At 51.4% G+C, this 16,114-nt stretch overlaps 1 protein-coding gene across 1 annotated transcript in view; it reads left to right on the top strand.

The window, feature by feature from the left end:
• DDX23 (DEAD-box helicase 23) overlaps positions 1 to 16,114 on the top strand; it is a 75,508-nt gene that overhangs the window by 9,792 nt on the left and 49,602 nt on the right. The window contains exons 5-6 of the mRNA XM_075336928.1: positions 4,018 to 4,083; positions 5,718 to 5,856. Of these exons, the coding sequence (XP_075193043.1) occupies positions 4,018 to 4,083; positions 5,718 to 5,856 (205 nt within the window). The remainder of the gene's footprint in view (positions 1 to 4,017; positions 4,084 to 5,717; positions 5,857 to 16,114) is intronic.

The following is a 16,114-nucleotide window of genomic DNA, read 5'->3' as shown; positions in this document are numbered from 1 at the left end:
TCACCATTTTGCTGTGAGGAAAAAGACAGTGGTTTTTTTTGTGTGTCAATTAACCCCTTCAGCCCCAAGTCTATTTTGACCCTAAAGACCAGGACATTTTTTGCAATTTTGACCAGTGTCACTTTATGAGGTTATAACTCTGGAACGCTTCAACGGATCCCAGTGATTCTGAGATTGTTTTTTCGTGACATATTGGGCTTCATGTTATTGGTAAATTTAGGCCGATATTTTTTGCGTTTCTTTGTGAAAAAAACGGAAATTTCGCGAAAATTTTGTAATTTTCAAACTTTTAATTTTTATGCTCTAAAACCAACGAGACATATGACACAAAATAATTAATAAATAACATTTACCACATGTCTACTTTACATCAGAACAATTTTGGGAAAAAAAAAATTAAGGAAGTTATAGGGGTTCAAAGTTTATGAGCAATTTCTCATTTTTACAACAAAATTTACAAAGCCACTTTTTTTAGGGACCACATCACATTTGAAGCGATTTTTGAAAGGTCTACATGACACAAAACACCCAAAAGTGACTCCATTCCAAAAACTGCACCCCTCAGGCTACTCAAAACTACATTCAAGAAGGTTATTAACCGTTCAGGTGCTTCACAGTAACTAAAGCAATGTGGAAGGAAAAAATGAACATTTTTACTTTTTGCAACAAAAATGTTAATTTAGCCTCAAATATTGCATATTCACAAGGGTAGCAGGATTAAATGAACCCCCAAAATTTGTTGGGCAATTTCTTCTGAGCATGCAGATACCTCATATGTGGCGAAAAACCACTGTTTGGGCGCATGGCAGGACTCTGAAGGGAAGGAGTGTCATTTGACTTTTTGAACAGAAAATTAGCTGGAATCGTTAGCCACACCATGTTGCGTTTGGAGAGCCCCTGAGGTGCCGAAACAGTGGAGCTCCCCCACATGTGACCGCATTTTGGAAACTAGACCCCTCATGGAATTTATCTAGATGTTTATTGAGCACTTTGAACCTCTGGGGGCTTCACAAAAGTTAATAGAGTTGAGCCGTGAAAATAAAAAAAAAATGTACCACAAAATTGTTACTTCAACAAGGTAGCTTTTTTTCACAAGGGTATCAGGAAAAATTGCACCATAAAATGTATTGTGCAATTTCTCCTGAGTACACAGACGCCTCATATGTGGTGGAAATCAAATGTTTGGGCGCACAGCAGGGCATAGAATGCAAGGAGCGTCATTTAACGTTTCAAACGCAAAATTGTCTGGGATAATTAGCGTATTCCATGTTGTGTTTGGAGACCCCCTGAGGTGCCGAAACAGTGGAGCTCCCCCACATGTGACCCCATTTTGGAAACTAGACCCCCCATGTCATAGAAAAAAAAAACAGGGCGCACGCACGAATGTTCTGCCAAAAAGGGGGGGGGGGACTAGGTGGGATGGAAAAAAGAAGTCCTGTCCAAAGTCTAGTACGACTGCAGGACGATTGCTGATCAGGTACCTAATTGTTCAAGTTTTGTTTTGTGGTTTTTTTTTTTTTATTTGGAGTGCACAAAAAAAAGCAAAAACTCGAGCAACAATTACATACCTGATCAGCCAATCACGTAGCTGATCAGCACTTGGCGGCAAGCGGGTGGGGGAGGAGGGGGGGGAGAGGGAGTGGGAGATGCGATTGGGGATAGTTAGAAAAGAGCCACGAACAATACTTACAGGATGGATCAGAACAGCGGCAGATGGGGGGACAGCGGCATATAAAGGGAGTATCTGTGAATGTTAGACGGCGGCGGCTGGGATAGGGTGGGGGCGGATGAGAGAGGGCGCAGTGGATGCAGGAGCGGCAGAAGATGGGGGGGAGGGGGAATGGGAGGGAAGGGGAGTGGGAGGTGAGATTGGGGATAGTTACCCTGCAGGATGGATCTAGGCAGCAGGATCACAGGAGATGAAGGAGGCAGCAGATCTGGGAGGGTGAGAGGTGGGAGAGGGAGCGCAGCACAGATCACGGAGGAGACAGGTGAGCAGAGCACAGATCACAGGGGTGAGAGGTGACAGGTGAGCAGAGCACAGATCACGGGGGTGACAGGTGAGCAGAGCACAGATCACGGGGGTGACAGGTGAGGGAGCACAGCCCATGGGGGGTGACAGGTGAGGGAGCACAGCCCATGGGGGGTGACAGGTGAGGGAGCACAGATCATGGGGGGTGACAGGTGAGGGAGCACAGATCATGGGGGGTTACAGGGGAGGGAGCACAGATCACGGGGGTTACAGGTGAGGGAGCGCAGATCACGGGGTTTACAGGGGAGGGAGCGCAGATCACGGGGTTTACAGGGGAGGGAGCGCACATCACGGGGGTGACAGGGGAGGGAGCGCACATCACGGGGGTGACAGGGGAGGGGGCGGGTAGCCGATCACGGGGGTGAGAGGTGGGGGGAGCGGGCAGCACATCACGGAGGGAGGGGGCGAGCAGTACATAATGGAGGGGGCGAGCAGCACATAACGGAGGGGAGGGGGCGGGCAGCACATAACGCAGGAGAGGGGGCGGGCTGCACATAACGCAGGAGAGGGGGCGGGCAGCACATAACGCAGGAGAGGGGGCGGGCAGCACATAACGCAGGAGAGGGGGCGGGCAGCACATAACGCAGGAGAGGGGGCGGGCAGCACATAACGCAGGAGAGGGGGCGGGCAGCACATAACGCAGGAGAGGGGGCGGGCAGCACATAACGCAGGAGAGGGGGCGGGCAGCACATAACGCAGGAGAGGGGGCGGGCAGCACATAACGCAGGAGAGGGGGCGGGCAGCACATAACGCAGGAGAGGGGGCGGGCAGCACATAACGCAGGAGAGGGGGCGGGCAGCACATAACGCAGGAGAGGGGGCGGGCAACACATAACGCAGGAGAGGGGGCGGGCAGCACATAACGCAGGAGAGGGGGCGGGCAGCACATAACGCAGGAGAGGGGGCGGGCAGCACATAACGCAGGAGAGGGGGCGGGCAACACATAACGCAGGAGAGGGGGCGGGCAGCACATAACGCAGGAGAGGGGGCGGGCAGCACATAACGCAGGAGAGGGGGCGGGCAGCACATAACGCAGGAGAGGGGGCGGGCAGCACATAACGCAGGAGAGGGGCCGGGCAGCACATAACGCAGGAGAGGGGCCGGGGCCGGACAGCAAATAACAGAGGAGAGGGGGCGGGCAGCCGATCACGAGTGGAGGGGGCTGGCAGCACATCACGGAGGTGAGGGGCCGGGCAGGAGATCGGGGGGAGCGGTGGCACTGTGGCAGATGGAGGGCGGCGACGGCGGCGAATCGGGAGGCTTTTCGCCGGTTTCATACAGTGCAATGGCAGCGCGGCAACTTCCGGGTCCCATGCTCCGGTCACATAACAGCATGTATACACTCACTGTGCTGGCGTGCTACAGGGACTGACAAGTGAAGCTGATGGGGGCGGTCACCGGCAACAGGTCCACTGTGATTGGAGAGATCGGTCACAAGGCCGATCTCTCCAATCAGAGCTACTGGAGCTGGGGGAGGGTGATCCAGTGAGGTCACCCAGCTCCAGCCAATGGCCAGTGCTATAGCTGCACTGGTCAGGGCTGGATTTCAATGTTTCAGTCACTTTAAATGGCTGGAACATTACAGTGGCTGTGATTGGCTGACGAACGCCGCTCAACCAATCACAGCCTCCATAGGTCCGGGGAGGAGGCACCACCCCTCCTGAGGTCAGGTACAGGTCCCCTCCTCCCCGAATCTGCGGTTTGTGTTAACCGATCGCAGTTACCGGAGGCTCCGGTGCCGCGATTACGTCATGACTGAAAGATCCGTCCTTGGTCGTTAAGGCCCAGGGCACCATGACGGATCTTTCCGTCCATGGTCGTGAAGGGGTTAAAGGAAAAAATGCTGTAGTTCTGCAAAACGTAATGTGTCCACAACATATAAACACTTTGTTGAAATGAAAAAAGCTTTTAAATGTAGTTTGTGTGTCATATACTTGGGGAGATCTGCGTTTTACACTAATATTGAGGAATACTTCTGTGTCTCAGGCGCAGCCTCTTTCTTTGGAAGAATTGTTGGCTAAGAAGAAAAAGGAAGAAGAGGCAGAGTCTAAGGTATGTAACCGTCTCAGAAATGGCGCGTTCAGGCCAGGCCTATAGACCGCTGTAAAGTCCGGTCTGTAACCTGCCGTCTGCTGATGTGTATTTTGCAGAAGAGGATAGCTGGGGTTTAAAATTGCTTCATTAAAAAAAATAGTTCTCTTTGCCATTCTCACAATGTGCTAAAAGAACAGTCATTACCTCAAAGCACATGAAAGGGATCATCTCTGTGGCGTGCACAAACCCTGAACTAGACAGGACACAGTGGTGGGGATTGATAAAGCAGGCTTAATTTACATAAAGAAATCTTACATTCTTTGCACCACTTTATTATGAATTTTTTTTGACACATTTGATCACGTGCAACAAGTGAGAATGGCCACCAGATGGGTGTGGTTTACCAAGAAAGTGGCACAGCCTATATTATGTTCCTTAGTTATGAGATAAAAAAACAAAGTATCAGCCTTTTTCAGTTAGGGAGGATGCTTAAAGTACAATTCAGTGGGAAGCCTAGAAAAGAAGCTCCAGCATGTTCCTTCAGTTCTTCCACCACAAACCCACTAGCGTTTTCTTCATTACTTAACGGAGTTCAAAAAACATCAGTGAAAACGCCATAAAAAATACTCAAGTAACCATGGTGAGATAACGTGCTCCTTATTCGATCAAGCATCAGGGTGCTCGGGTACTCTGAGTTCGGCCGAATATTGCACTTGTTTCGTCCATGGAATAATGACCACAAAACATGATGTGAGCAGGCACCCCAGGGAGAGGCATTTGCGGTCTCTGAATGACTCTTACTGGGGGTAAAGCAATGTTTTCGGATGTAGTGTGTCAAAAGAGGGGAAAAAAACCTCCCTCTCGGAAATCCTCTGTATATGGCTGCCTGTATGTGGGTGGAGGGCCAAACTGCACAATCAGTGACGTCAGTTATACTCATTACTCAAGTTGAGCACTGTAGCAGCATCTGACGTGCTCGACTAAAGTATGGCATACCCGAGCATTTTAGTGCTCGCCCATCTCTAGTAACAATTTAAAAAAAAAAAAGATGCTTCCATTTTTTTTTTTTTTTTAAAGATGTTTTAGTCAGTCAGCCCCAAAATATCAGTTTTGTCTGGAGTGTACGTCTTTTAAAAAAAAATGTAAAAATATAACTAGTTTAAATTTTTATTTCATAAAACATTAGTGCACATAAAAATAAGCAACTTTGTAATATATCTTGTCAGACAAATCTGCTTCTTTCTCTGCTGACTTTCCCATTACTGAGAGGAGATGGTGCTGATGAGATTCTATGATGACGGGAGAAGTAGAAGCTAGAGACAAAGGGAGGAGCTAGAGGCTGAGCTCCGCCCCTCACCCTTCTATCTACATAGAATCTCATCAGCACCAACTGCCATCTCCTCTCAGTAATGGGAAAGCCTTCACTGAATACAGATTTTACCTCAGAATTGAGAATTTTGATAATGACCAGTTCTGGCAGAGAAAGAAGCAAATTCATCTGGTAACATATATTACACAGTTGCTTATTTTCATGTGTACTATTGATTTAGGTAATAAAAATAAAAACAACGGTTACACTTTAACATTGATATTGGCATGCATTAATTTTAGTCTTTAGTAACTAATCTATGTACAATTTCACTTTGTTTTAGCCAAAATTTCTTTCCAAATCCGAACGGGAGGCTGAAGCTCTGAAACGGAGGCAAATGGAGGTGGAAGAACGACAGAAGTTAATGGAGGAGGAAAGGAAGAAAAGGAAGCAGTTTCAGGATCTTGGAAGAAGGATGATGGGTAATATGAAAGTTACGCTTTCACTTAAAATATGTACCTAACAATGTGCTCTGATCTAAATTATATATAAAATGTAGGGTTTTTTTTCTACTTTTTTTATCAGCAATAATCCATTACTTGTAAGTTAGAATACTTATGCGTGATTAATAGTCTTCTATGTCTTTCTGGTGGATATCTATCCATAAGCTGGACATACACAATTATTTATCTGTTAATGCTTGTTTGGCTATTCCATCCATATGTTTGGACCAGGAAGGTGGTTGTTATTGAAATGCCTAGCACTTTGGAACAAAGGGTTAACATGGATCTTTTTCAGTTTACTATATGAAAGCCTAGTATTTATACAATGCTTACAGATTAAAATGAATATTTTATGCCTCGTGGCCTTAATTCTATGTTTCCATCTTTGCAGGGGTTGTCTGGTCTAAAATGATATGTCTGCAATCACTCTGAGGCTGCAGATTCGTGAATCCTCCCATCTTGTGGATTTCATACTGTGAGGATTCTCCGGTGTCAGCGGTGGTCACATGACTGCATGTTTTCCATTTGCATACTCCCGGCCAGATTCCAACTAGACTGTTTCCAGCCTCGGGTAATACACTGGTCTTGTCGGATTCTGGCCGGGATTATACATATCGCACACTTGGGTCATGTGACTGCTTTTCTCAGCGCTGATACTGAGCAGATGATGTGAGAATTCACAAGTCTGCAGTCACATAGTGACACATATAGTGACTGCAGACTTGTCGCTATAGACCCGACAACCCCTTTACAGTGTCCTGACCTTTATCTGTAGATACAGTACATTGAGGATGTGATCCTTCTGAAGCTTTATGTGGCTAGTCCAAAATATGTACAAACTATATTAAGCTGTAGCACTAACCGCACACTTCTACTTCATATTTAGTTGCATAGGGGTATTTCCACTTAAAACCAGTGTGTCAGGAAAGCATAGCATAAAATATGCATCTTTCTTTGTCGCTCCATTGGGAGACCCAGACAATTGGGTGTATAGCTTCTGCCTCCGGAGGCCACACAAAGTATTACACTTTTAAAAAAGTGTAACCCCTCCCCTCTGCCTATACACCCTCACGTGGATCAAGGGCTCCTCAGTTTTATGCTTTGTGTGGAAGGAGGCACACATCCACTCATAGAAAAAAAAAAAAGATTTCTCATACATAGTATGACGGATGGAAGAAAAGAGGTCCCCTATGGGGTCCCTGGCATGCTCCCTTCTCACCCCACTATGTCGGCGGTGTTGTTAAGGTTGAGGTACCCATTGCGGGTACAAAGGCTGGAGCCACATGCCGTCTCCTTCACCATCCCTTATGCGGCTCTGGGAGAAGTGGGAGCCTCACCGGTCATTCACCTGCTGAGACCGTGCTCCATCCGCAGCCCCTGGTGGAACCTGCTGGACCGGAGCGTTTTCATCCCCAGGGACCGGGCCCTGCACCTTCAAGGTACTCTGTGTCCCCATGGAAGGACGGTACGCGGAGAGAGGTCGCCTTTCTCCCCAGTAGCGCCGTCCGTTGTTTTTTCATCGGACTTCCGCGCCGGCCGTGCCTGCTTGTCGGGCACGGCCTTAAATTTAGTCCCCGGCTTCATCGCGGCCTAGTCGCGAAAAATCCCGCCCCCGGGCCTGCTTGTCAGGGGTAAGGGCGGGATTACCGACAGAGGGCTGGAGCATCTTTGCATGTCTCCCCTCCCCTCTCATTGACCACTATGGGGCCTCCAGATTCCCGCCTTTTGCCGGCGCCGCCCAGGCTCCACTATCCCCTTGAGAGCTCCGGCGGCCATGTTTGGCATTCTGCCGGTGTATGCTGCAGCTGCACAGCTCTACAGCTCCGGGGGACCCACGGCAGGGAATTTGGAGGACACTAGCGGTTGGTAAGCTACACCGGTCACCCGGTGGTGGTTCCCCTAGGGTGCCGTTTTATATATATATATATATATATATATATATATATATATATATATATATATATATATATATATATATATATATATATATATATATATATATATATATATATTATAATTAATTATATTTCTTCATCGTTCCTTATGGGAGACCCAGACCATGGGTGTATAGCTACTGCCTCCGGAGGACACACAAAGTACTACACTCAAAACGTGTAGCTCCTCCCTCCAGGCTATATACACCCCCTGGATGACAATCTAACCAGTTCAATGCTTTGTGTTTCAGGAGGCACACACACATGCATTCTCTGATTTTTAAGATTTTGTTTTTTAAAGATATGGAAGAAAAGCGGGTCCAATCTGGACTCCCGGCATGTCCCTTCACACCCCGCTGTGTCGGCGGTGCTGTTAAGGTTGACTTTACAAGGCTGGAGCCTTCACATGCCGTGCTCCTTCAACATCCTTTTCAGGCTCTGGTTTGAAGTGGGAGCCGTCTCGGTCCTCTCTGCTGTGCAGGAGACCGGTCTCCATCCGCAGCCCTGTCAGGTTCCTGCTGGACGGAGCGTTTGACCTTCCCTCAGGGACATGGCCCTGCGTCTCAAAAGCTAAGTATTGAGACGTTTTTCAGGGGTCCCGGGTACTTTTATTGAGGGGAGAGTATGTTTTTTGTCTTTTACTGTAATTCCGGCCGGTTCTCGGTGTTTTTCCGGAGAACCGCGCCGGGGGTTGCCTGCTCGTCGGCCGCATGTTAAAATGTAGGCCCCGGCTTCAGTTTGGGCCTAGTTCGGTTTCGGCTTCCCTGCATGTCATTCATGCAGAGGCATGGCGTGGCGCCGCCCACCGGCCGGCCAGCAGAGGGGAGGACACTCCTCTCTGAGGAGATGTTCACTCCCCTGTATCTCTCCTTCGCCCTCCGGTTTCCCGCTCTTGGGCTACTCCCCGCCCCCCTCCTCCTTCCAGCGCCATTTTCTCAGCGTTCTTACACTGATCGGCGCTGGATGCTGCAGCTGCTGCTTGTTAGGAAGGCTGACGCTTCCCTGGGGGTCTGAGCTGTGGAATCCGGAGGGCACACAGAGAGCGGTCTGGTAAGCCACAACCTCTGGTTGTGGGCTTTTTATTATACACTCTCAGGGCATTCTACAGGAGTGTATTCTTGCTGCAGAGCCTCCACCTCAGCAGCATGTCTGTCACTAGGAGCAAGTCTGCTAAGCTGTACGCTATATGCATTGCATGTAAGCTCATTCTGCCAGAGCCAAGCACATACCCACATGTGATGCCTGCTCTAATATGGTGGTCCCTCAGCCTGGAGCCTCCTCAGGGGTTCCTCCGGCCGCTCCAGCCTCGGTGACTGATCCCCCGGCTTGGGTAGCATTTTTTTCCAGAGCTATTTCCCAGTTTTTTGCCGACTCTATGGGACAACTGTCCCGGACACTGCTGACCATGCATCAGCCCCCTCCTCAGGGCGCCTCTGCTGCTCCGAGCTCTGCGGAGCCCTCAGAGCATGCTCTAGGGCCCCGTCCTCCTAAACGGAGACGTAGGGACCCTTCTCCTTCCTCGTCCCACGGCTCTGATTCACGGGCCGAGGTACAGGGCGAGGAGGATACCTTTACTGTGGGTTCAGACGCTAGCTCTAGGTACTCCATTGCCTTGTCTGAGGATGATGCGGATGTTAGTGACTTGATTGCGTCCATTAACTCCGTTCTGAACCTCACTCCACCAGTGTCAGAGGAACAAGCCTCTCTGGTAGAGATACATCAGTTTGCCTCACCTAAGAAAGCTCGGAGTACGTTTTTTAACCACTCCAGTTTTCAGGCCACTGTCACCAAACCCAGGGCCTGTCCTGACAAACGCTTTCCAAAGCGTAGTTCTGATGACCGTTTTCCCTTTCCACCAGATGTGGTGAAGGAGTGGGCTCAGTCCCCAAAGGTGGACCCTCCGGTGTCTAGAATCTCAGCCCGCACAGTCGTAGCGGTGGCCGATGGCACCTCTCTTAAGGATCCCACTGACCGCCAGATTGACCTTCTGGCCAAGTCTGTATATGAGGCGGCAGGAGCCTCCTTCTCCCCGTCTTTTGCGGCAGTGTGGGCTCTTAAGGCAGTTTCTGCCTCTTTGGCGGAGATACATTCCCTCACCAGGGACTCTATGCCTGAGATGGAGGCCTTAACTTCTCAGGCTTCGGCTTTTTCATCCTACGCCATGTCTGCCATTCTGGAGACTTCTCACCGCACGGCGGTGGCCTCCGCTAACTCTCTCGCGATCCGCAGGATCTTGTGGCTTCGAGAGTGGAAAGCAGACGCTTCTTCTAAGAAGTACCTTGCGGGTCTCCCTTTTGCTGGGTCCCGGCTGTTTGGTGAACAACTGGATGAAATAATTAAGGAAGCTACTGGCGGGAAGAGTACTTCCTTGCCACAAGCTAAAGCCAAGAGACCTGTCCAGGGCAGGAACCAATCGAGGTTTCGTTCCTTTCGTTCCTCTAACTGGTCATCCTCTAAGCCCTCAGCCTCGTCCACTACCGCAGCCAAGGATCGTAAACCCATCTGGCGCGCGAAGCCGCGTCCTCAGAAGTCCGGAGGAGCCGCTGCCACTAAGGCAGCCCCCTCTTGACTATCTGGCTGCGCCAGCAACGTCCTTGGTCGGTGGCAGGCTCTCCCACTTTGGCGACGTGTGGTTTCAACACGTCTCCGATCAGTGGGTGCGGGATATCCTCTCCCACGGCTACAGGATAGAATTTTCTTCCAGCCCGCCAAACAGATTTTTTCTGTCTACCCCCCCCCCCCCCTGCTCCAAAGCCGCCGCCTTCTCTCAGGCCGTGGCATCCCTGCAGGCCAACGGGGTTATTGTTCCGGTTCCCGCTCGGGAACGGTTCAGAGGTTTCTACTCAAACCTCTTTCTAGTTCCCAAGAAGGACGGTTCCTTCCGGCCCATCCTGGATCTCAAGCTTCTCAACAAGCATGTTCAGGTGCGGCGTTTTCGCATGGAATCTCTGAGATCGGTCATTGCATCAATGACCCAAGGAGATTTTCTGGCATCCATCGACATCAGAGATGCCTATCTGCACGTGCCTATCGCGGTTTCACACCAGCGTTGGCTCCGCTTTGCAATCGGAGAGAAACTTTTCCAATTCGTGGCTCTCCCCTTCGGGTTGGCCACGGCCCCTCGTGTTTTCACCAAGGTTATGGCAGCAGTGGTTGCGGTCCTGCATCTTCAGGGGTTGGCAGTAATCCCCTACCTGGACGACCTTCTAGTCAAGGCCTCATCCAGGGCAGACTGCCAGCAGAGTGTCTTGCTCACTCTCGCCACGCTTGTTCAGTTCGGGTGGCTTGTCAACCTGCCCAAGTCCACTCTGACCCCGACCCAGGGACTTCAGTACCTATGGATGCAATTCGAGACTCTGCCGGCACTTGTGAAGTTGCCCTTAGTCAAACAGCAGTCCCTTCAGCTAGCGGTGCGCTCTCTGCTGAGGCACCGCCGTCATTCCATCAGACACCTCATGCAGGTGCTGGGTCAGATGGTGGCGTCAATAGAAGCGGTTCCCTTTGCACAGTTCCATCTGCGTCCCCTGCAGTTGGACATTCTCCGCTGTTGGGACAAGCGGACCTCTTCCCTGCACAAGCTAGTGGCTCTGTCGCCACAGTCCAGGAGCTCTCTTCAGTGGTGGCTTCGGCCCCTCTCTCTGTCACAGGGACGCTCCTTCCTGACTCCGTCCTGGGTGATTCTCACCACGGATGCCAGCCTCTCCGGTTGGGGAGCAGTGTTTCTCCATCACCGAGCACAGGGCACTTGGACTCCGTCCGAATCAGCCCTCCCGATCAATGTGCTGGAAATCAGAGCTGTGTTTCTAGCTCTCCTAGCCTTACACCACCTGTTGGCGGGCAGGCACATTCGAGTCCAGTCGGACAACGCGACGGCGGTTGCCTACATCAATCACCAGGGCGGAACTCGCAGCCGCCTGGCGATGTTGGAGGTTCAACGAATCCTCCAGTGGACGGAGGACTCCGAGTCCACCATATCAGCAGTCCACATCCCAGGCGTAGAAAACTGGGAGGCCGATTATCTCAGCCGTCAAACCGTGGACAGCGGCGAGTGGGCCCTGCACCCGGCAGTGTTCAGGTCAATCTGCCGCAAGTGGGGTACTCCGGAAGTGGATCTAATGGCATCCCGGCACAACAACAAGGTTCCGGTTTACGTGGCTCGCTCCCACGATCCTCAGGCCTTCGCAGCGGACGCGCTGGTTCAGGATTGGTCCCAGTTCCGTCTGGCCTACGTGTTTCCCCCTCTGGCTCTCTTGCCCAGGGTTCTGCGCAAGATCAGAATAGAGGGCCGTCGGGTCATAATCATTGCTCCGGACTGGCCCAGGCGAGCTTGGTACCCAGACCTGCTCCGCCTGTCCGTAGAGGTGCCTTGGCATCTCCCGGACCGCCCAGACCTTCTCTCTCAAGGTCCGTTTTTCTGCCAGAATTCTGCGGCTCTCAGATTGACGGCGTGGCTCTTGAGTCCTGGATCCTGACGGCTTCAGGCATTCCCTCTGAGGTCATCTCCACTATGACTCAGGCTCGGAAGTCTTCTTCGGCCAAGATTTATCACAGGACTTGGAGGATCTTCCTGTCCTGGTGTCGCTCTTCCGACCATGCTCCTTGGCCGTTCTCCTTGCCGACCATCCTGTCTTTTCTACAGTCTGGTCTACAGCTAGGTCTGTCCCTCAATTCCCTCAAGGGACAGGTGTCGGCTCTGTCGGTATTATTCCAGCGGCGTATCGCCCGACTGGCTCAGGTGCGCACCTTCATGCAGGGCGCAGCTCACATCATTCCTCCTTACCGGCGGCCTTTGGATCCCTGGGACCTTAATTTGGTCCTCACGGCCTTACAGAAACCCCCCTTTGAGCCTCTTAGGGAGGTTCCCTTGTTTAGACTTTCACAGAAAGTTGTTTTTCTAGTAGCCATAACTTCTCTCAGGAGAGTTTCTGATTTGGCTGCGCTCTCTTCGGAATCCCCCTTTTTGGTGTTTCACCAAGACAAGGTGGTTCTTCGTCCGACTCCGGACTTTCTCCCTAAGGTGGTGTCTTCTTTCCACCTTAACCAGGACATTTCATTGCCCTCTCTTTGTCCGGCCCCTGTGCATCGCTTTGAGAAGGCATTTCACTCCTTGGATTTGGTGCGGGCGCTCCGAATCTATGTGTCACGCACCGCCGTTTTTAGGCGGTGCACCTCACTTTTTGTGCTAACCGCGGGTCAGCGCAAGGGTCTCTCTGCTTCTAAACCGACCCTAGCTCGTTGGATTAGGTCGGCTATCGCCGATGCCTACCAGTGTTCTCAGGTGCCCCCTCCGCCAGGGATTAAGGCGCACTCGACCAGAGCTGTCGGTGCCTCCTGGGCTTTCAGGCACCAGGCTACGGCTCAGCAGGTTTGTCAGGCTGCCACTTGGTCCAGTCTGCACACTTTTTCGAAGCACTACCAAGTGCATGCTCATGCTTCGGCAGATGCGAGCTTGGGCAGACGCATCCTTCAGGCGGCTGTCGCCCATTTGTGAAGTTAGGTTTTGCCTACTTCTCAATTTGGTTTATTTCCCACCCATGGACTGCTTTGGAACGTCCCATGGTCTGGGTCTCCCATAAGGAACGATGAAGAAAAAGAGAATTTTGTTTACTTACCGTAAATTCTTTTTCTTATAGTTCCGACATGGGAAACCCAGCACCCTCCCTGTTGCCTGTTGGCAGTTTTTTGTTCCGTGTGTTTTCATCGGCTGTTGTTGTAGACAGAGTTCCGGTTTTTCCGAGTTTTACTCTATCTCTACTTATGGGTGGATATCCTCCTTCAGCTTTTGCAGTGAACTGGTTAGATTGTCATCCAGGGGGTGTATATAGCCTGGAGGGAGGAGCTACACGTTTTGAGTGTAGTACTTTGTGTGTCCTCCGGAGGCAGTAGCTATATACCCATGGTCTGGGTCTCCCATGTCGGAACTATAAGAAAAAGAATTTACGGTAAGTAAACAAAATTCTCTTTTATATTCGGAATGGCTGTATAACCCTTTCCCATATACCCTCAGTGGTCGCTCTCCTAAGGGACACTTATTGCTTACAGCATGTCGTCCACAAGGAGCAAAGCCCCTAAGGCACAGGTTTTTTTCGCAGCCTGTACCTCTTGTGGGGTTATGTTGCCTGCGGGATCCACCTACCCTCACTGTGATCAATGCTCGACTCCTGCCACGCTTGCTCAGCCGGAGCCTAGGGCACTTGTGGGCCCCTCGGCTCATGTAGATCCCCCTGCTCCACCTGAGCAGGCTGCAGGGACAGAGTCACCGTCATTGGACTCTTTCGCGGAGAAACTCTCTCAGTCTATGGGCAAATGGTCATCTAAGCTCCTTGAGGCATTGCAGTCCACACCGGGCTCTTCACAGGCCCCGGTCCCTGTTAGTTTGTCTCCTCCAGGGCCTTCTCGGTCCGCGCCGCAGCGCGCTCCCAGGATAGCCCCTAGGTCCCAGGCGGAGGAATCCTGCCCCGATCGCAGTCCCAGACCGGCTAAGCGGCCTCGCTGGGACTCTTCCCCGGCCTCCTCACGCTGCTCTGGATCCCAGCTTGAGGACTCTCAGGATGACGAGGCGGACGTGGGAGCTCAGGGCTCTGACCCTGACTTCGTCCTCAACCTTGATACCCCTGAGGGGGACGCCTTAGTAAATGATCTTATTTCGTCCATCAACCAGGTGTTGAATCTCTCTCCCCCGCCTCCACCTGTAGAAGAGTCGGCTTTTCAGCAGGAGAAACACCAATTTTGATTCCCCAAACGTACGCGCAATACGTTCTTTGATCACTCTAACTTCAGGGACGCTGTTCAGAAGCCCAGAGCGGTCCCGGACAAGCGTTTTGCTAAAAGGCATTCTGACACGCGTTATCCCTTTCCACCTGAAGTCGTTAAGGGCTGGGCACACTCACCCAAGGTGGATCCGCCAGTCTCTAGATTGGCTGCTAGGTCCGTTGTGTCTGTTGCCGATGGCTCATCCCTGAAGGATGCCACTGACAGACAGATAGAGCTCTTGGTGAAGTCTATTTATGAGGCCACGGGCGCGTCTTTTGCCCCGGCCTTTGCGGCTGTGTGAGCTCTCCAAGCAATCTCGGCATGTCTGACTGAGATTAATGCTGTCACGCGGAATTCTGCTCCGCATGTGTCTGCCTTGACCTCTCAGGCATCAGCATTTTCGTCCTACGCCATGAACGCCGGCCTGGACTCTGCTAGCCGTACGGCTGTGGCATCCACTAACTCCGTGGCAGTCCGCAGGGCCATGTGGCTGCGCGAATGGAAAGCAGACTCTGCTTCCAAAAGGTTCTTAACTGGTTTGCCTTTTTCTGGCGAACGTTTGTTTGGCGAACGGTTGGATGAGATTATTAAGGAATCCTCGGGAAAGGACTCCTCCTTACCCCAGTCCAAACCTAAGAGACCTCAGCAGAGAAAAATCCAATCGAGGATTCGGTCCTTTCGTCCCTCCGCCAAGCCCCAATCCTCTTCGTCCAACCGGCCGGAGAAAGGCCAGAGGAACTCCTATGCGTGGCGGTCCAAGTCACACCCCCAAAAGGCCGCAGGAGGCACTGCCTCCAAGACGGCCTCCTCATGACTCTCGGCCTCATCTAGCCACATCCTCGATCGGTGGCAGGCTCTCCCGCTTTGGCGACGCCTGGTGGCCACACGTTCAAGACCGATGGGTGAGAGACATTCTGTCTCATGGTTACAGGATAGAGTTCAGCTCTCGACCTACGGCTCGTTTTTCTTCATCGTTCCTTATGGGAGACCAAGACCTTGGGTGTATAGCTTCTGCCTCCGGAGGACACACAAAGTACTACACTAAAAAGTGTAGCTCCTCCCTCCTAGCATATACACCCCCTGGATAACCAAATATAGCCAGTTCAATGCTTTGTGTTCAGGAGGATCACACATGCATTCTCATCTGATTTTTGATTTTTGATTTTAAAGAGTTGGAAGAAAAGCGGGTCCAAGCTGGACCCCCGGCATGTCCCTTCTCACCCCACTGTGTTGACGGTGCTGTTAAGGTTGATTTCAAGGCTGGAGCCTTTACATGCCACGCTCCTTCATCATCCTTCGGGCTCTGGCTTGAAGTGGGAGCCAGCACGGTTCTCACTGCTTTGCAGGAGACCGGTCTCCATCCGCAGCCCTCTCAGGACCCTGCTGGACGGAGCACTCATCCCTCAGGATCCCACTGACCCTAAGTATTTGAGACGTTATTGTCAGGGGGTCCCTTGCATTTTTTATTGTTGGGGAGAGTGTGTTAGTGATTTTGGTGACATTTCCGGCCGGTTCTCTGGTTTTCCCCTGAGAACCGCGCCGAGGGTGCC

The sequence above is a fragment of the Anomaloglossus baeobatrachus genome, chromosome 2 (assembly GCF_048569485.1).
Source record: "Anomaloglossus baeobatrachus isolate aAnoBae1 chromosome 2, aAnoBae1.hap1, whole genome shotgun sequence".
Lineage (NCBI taxonomy): Eukaryota > Metazoa > Chordata > Amphibia > Anura > Aromobatidae > Anomaloglossus > Anomaloglossus baeobatrachus.
Note: the sequence above shows the minus strand (reverse complement) of the source record. Positions and strands in the feature narration are given on the sequence as shown.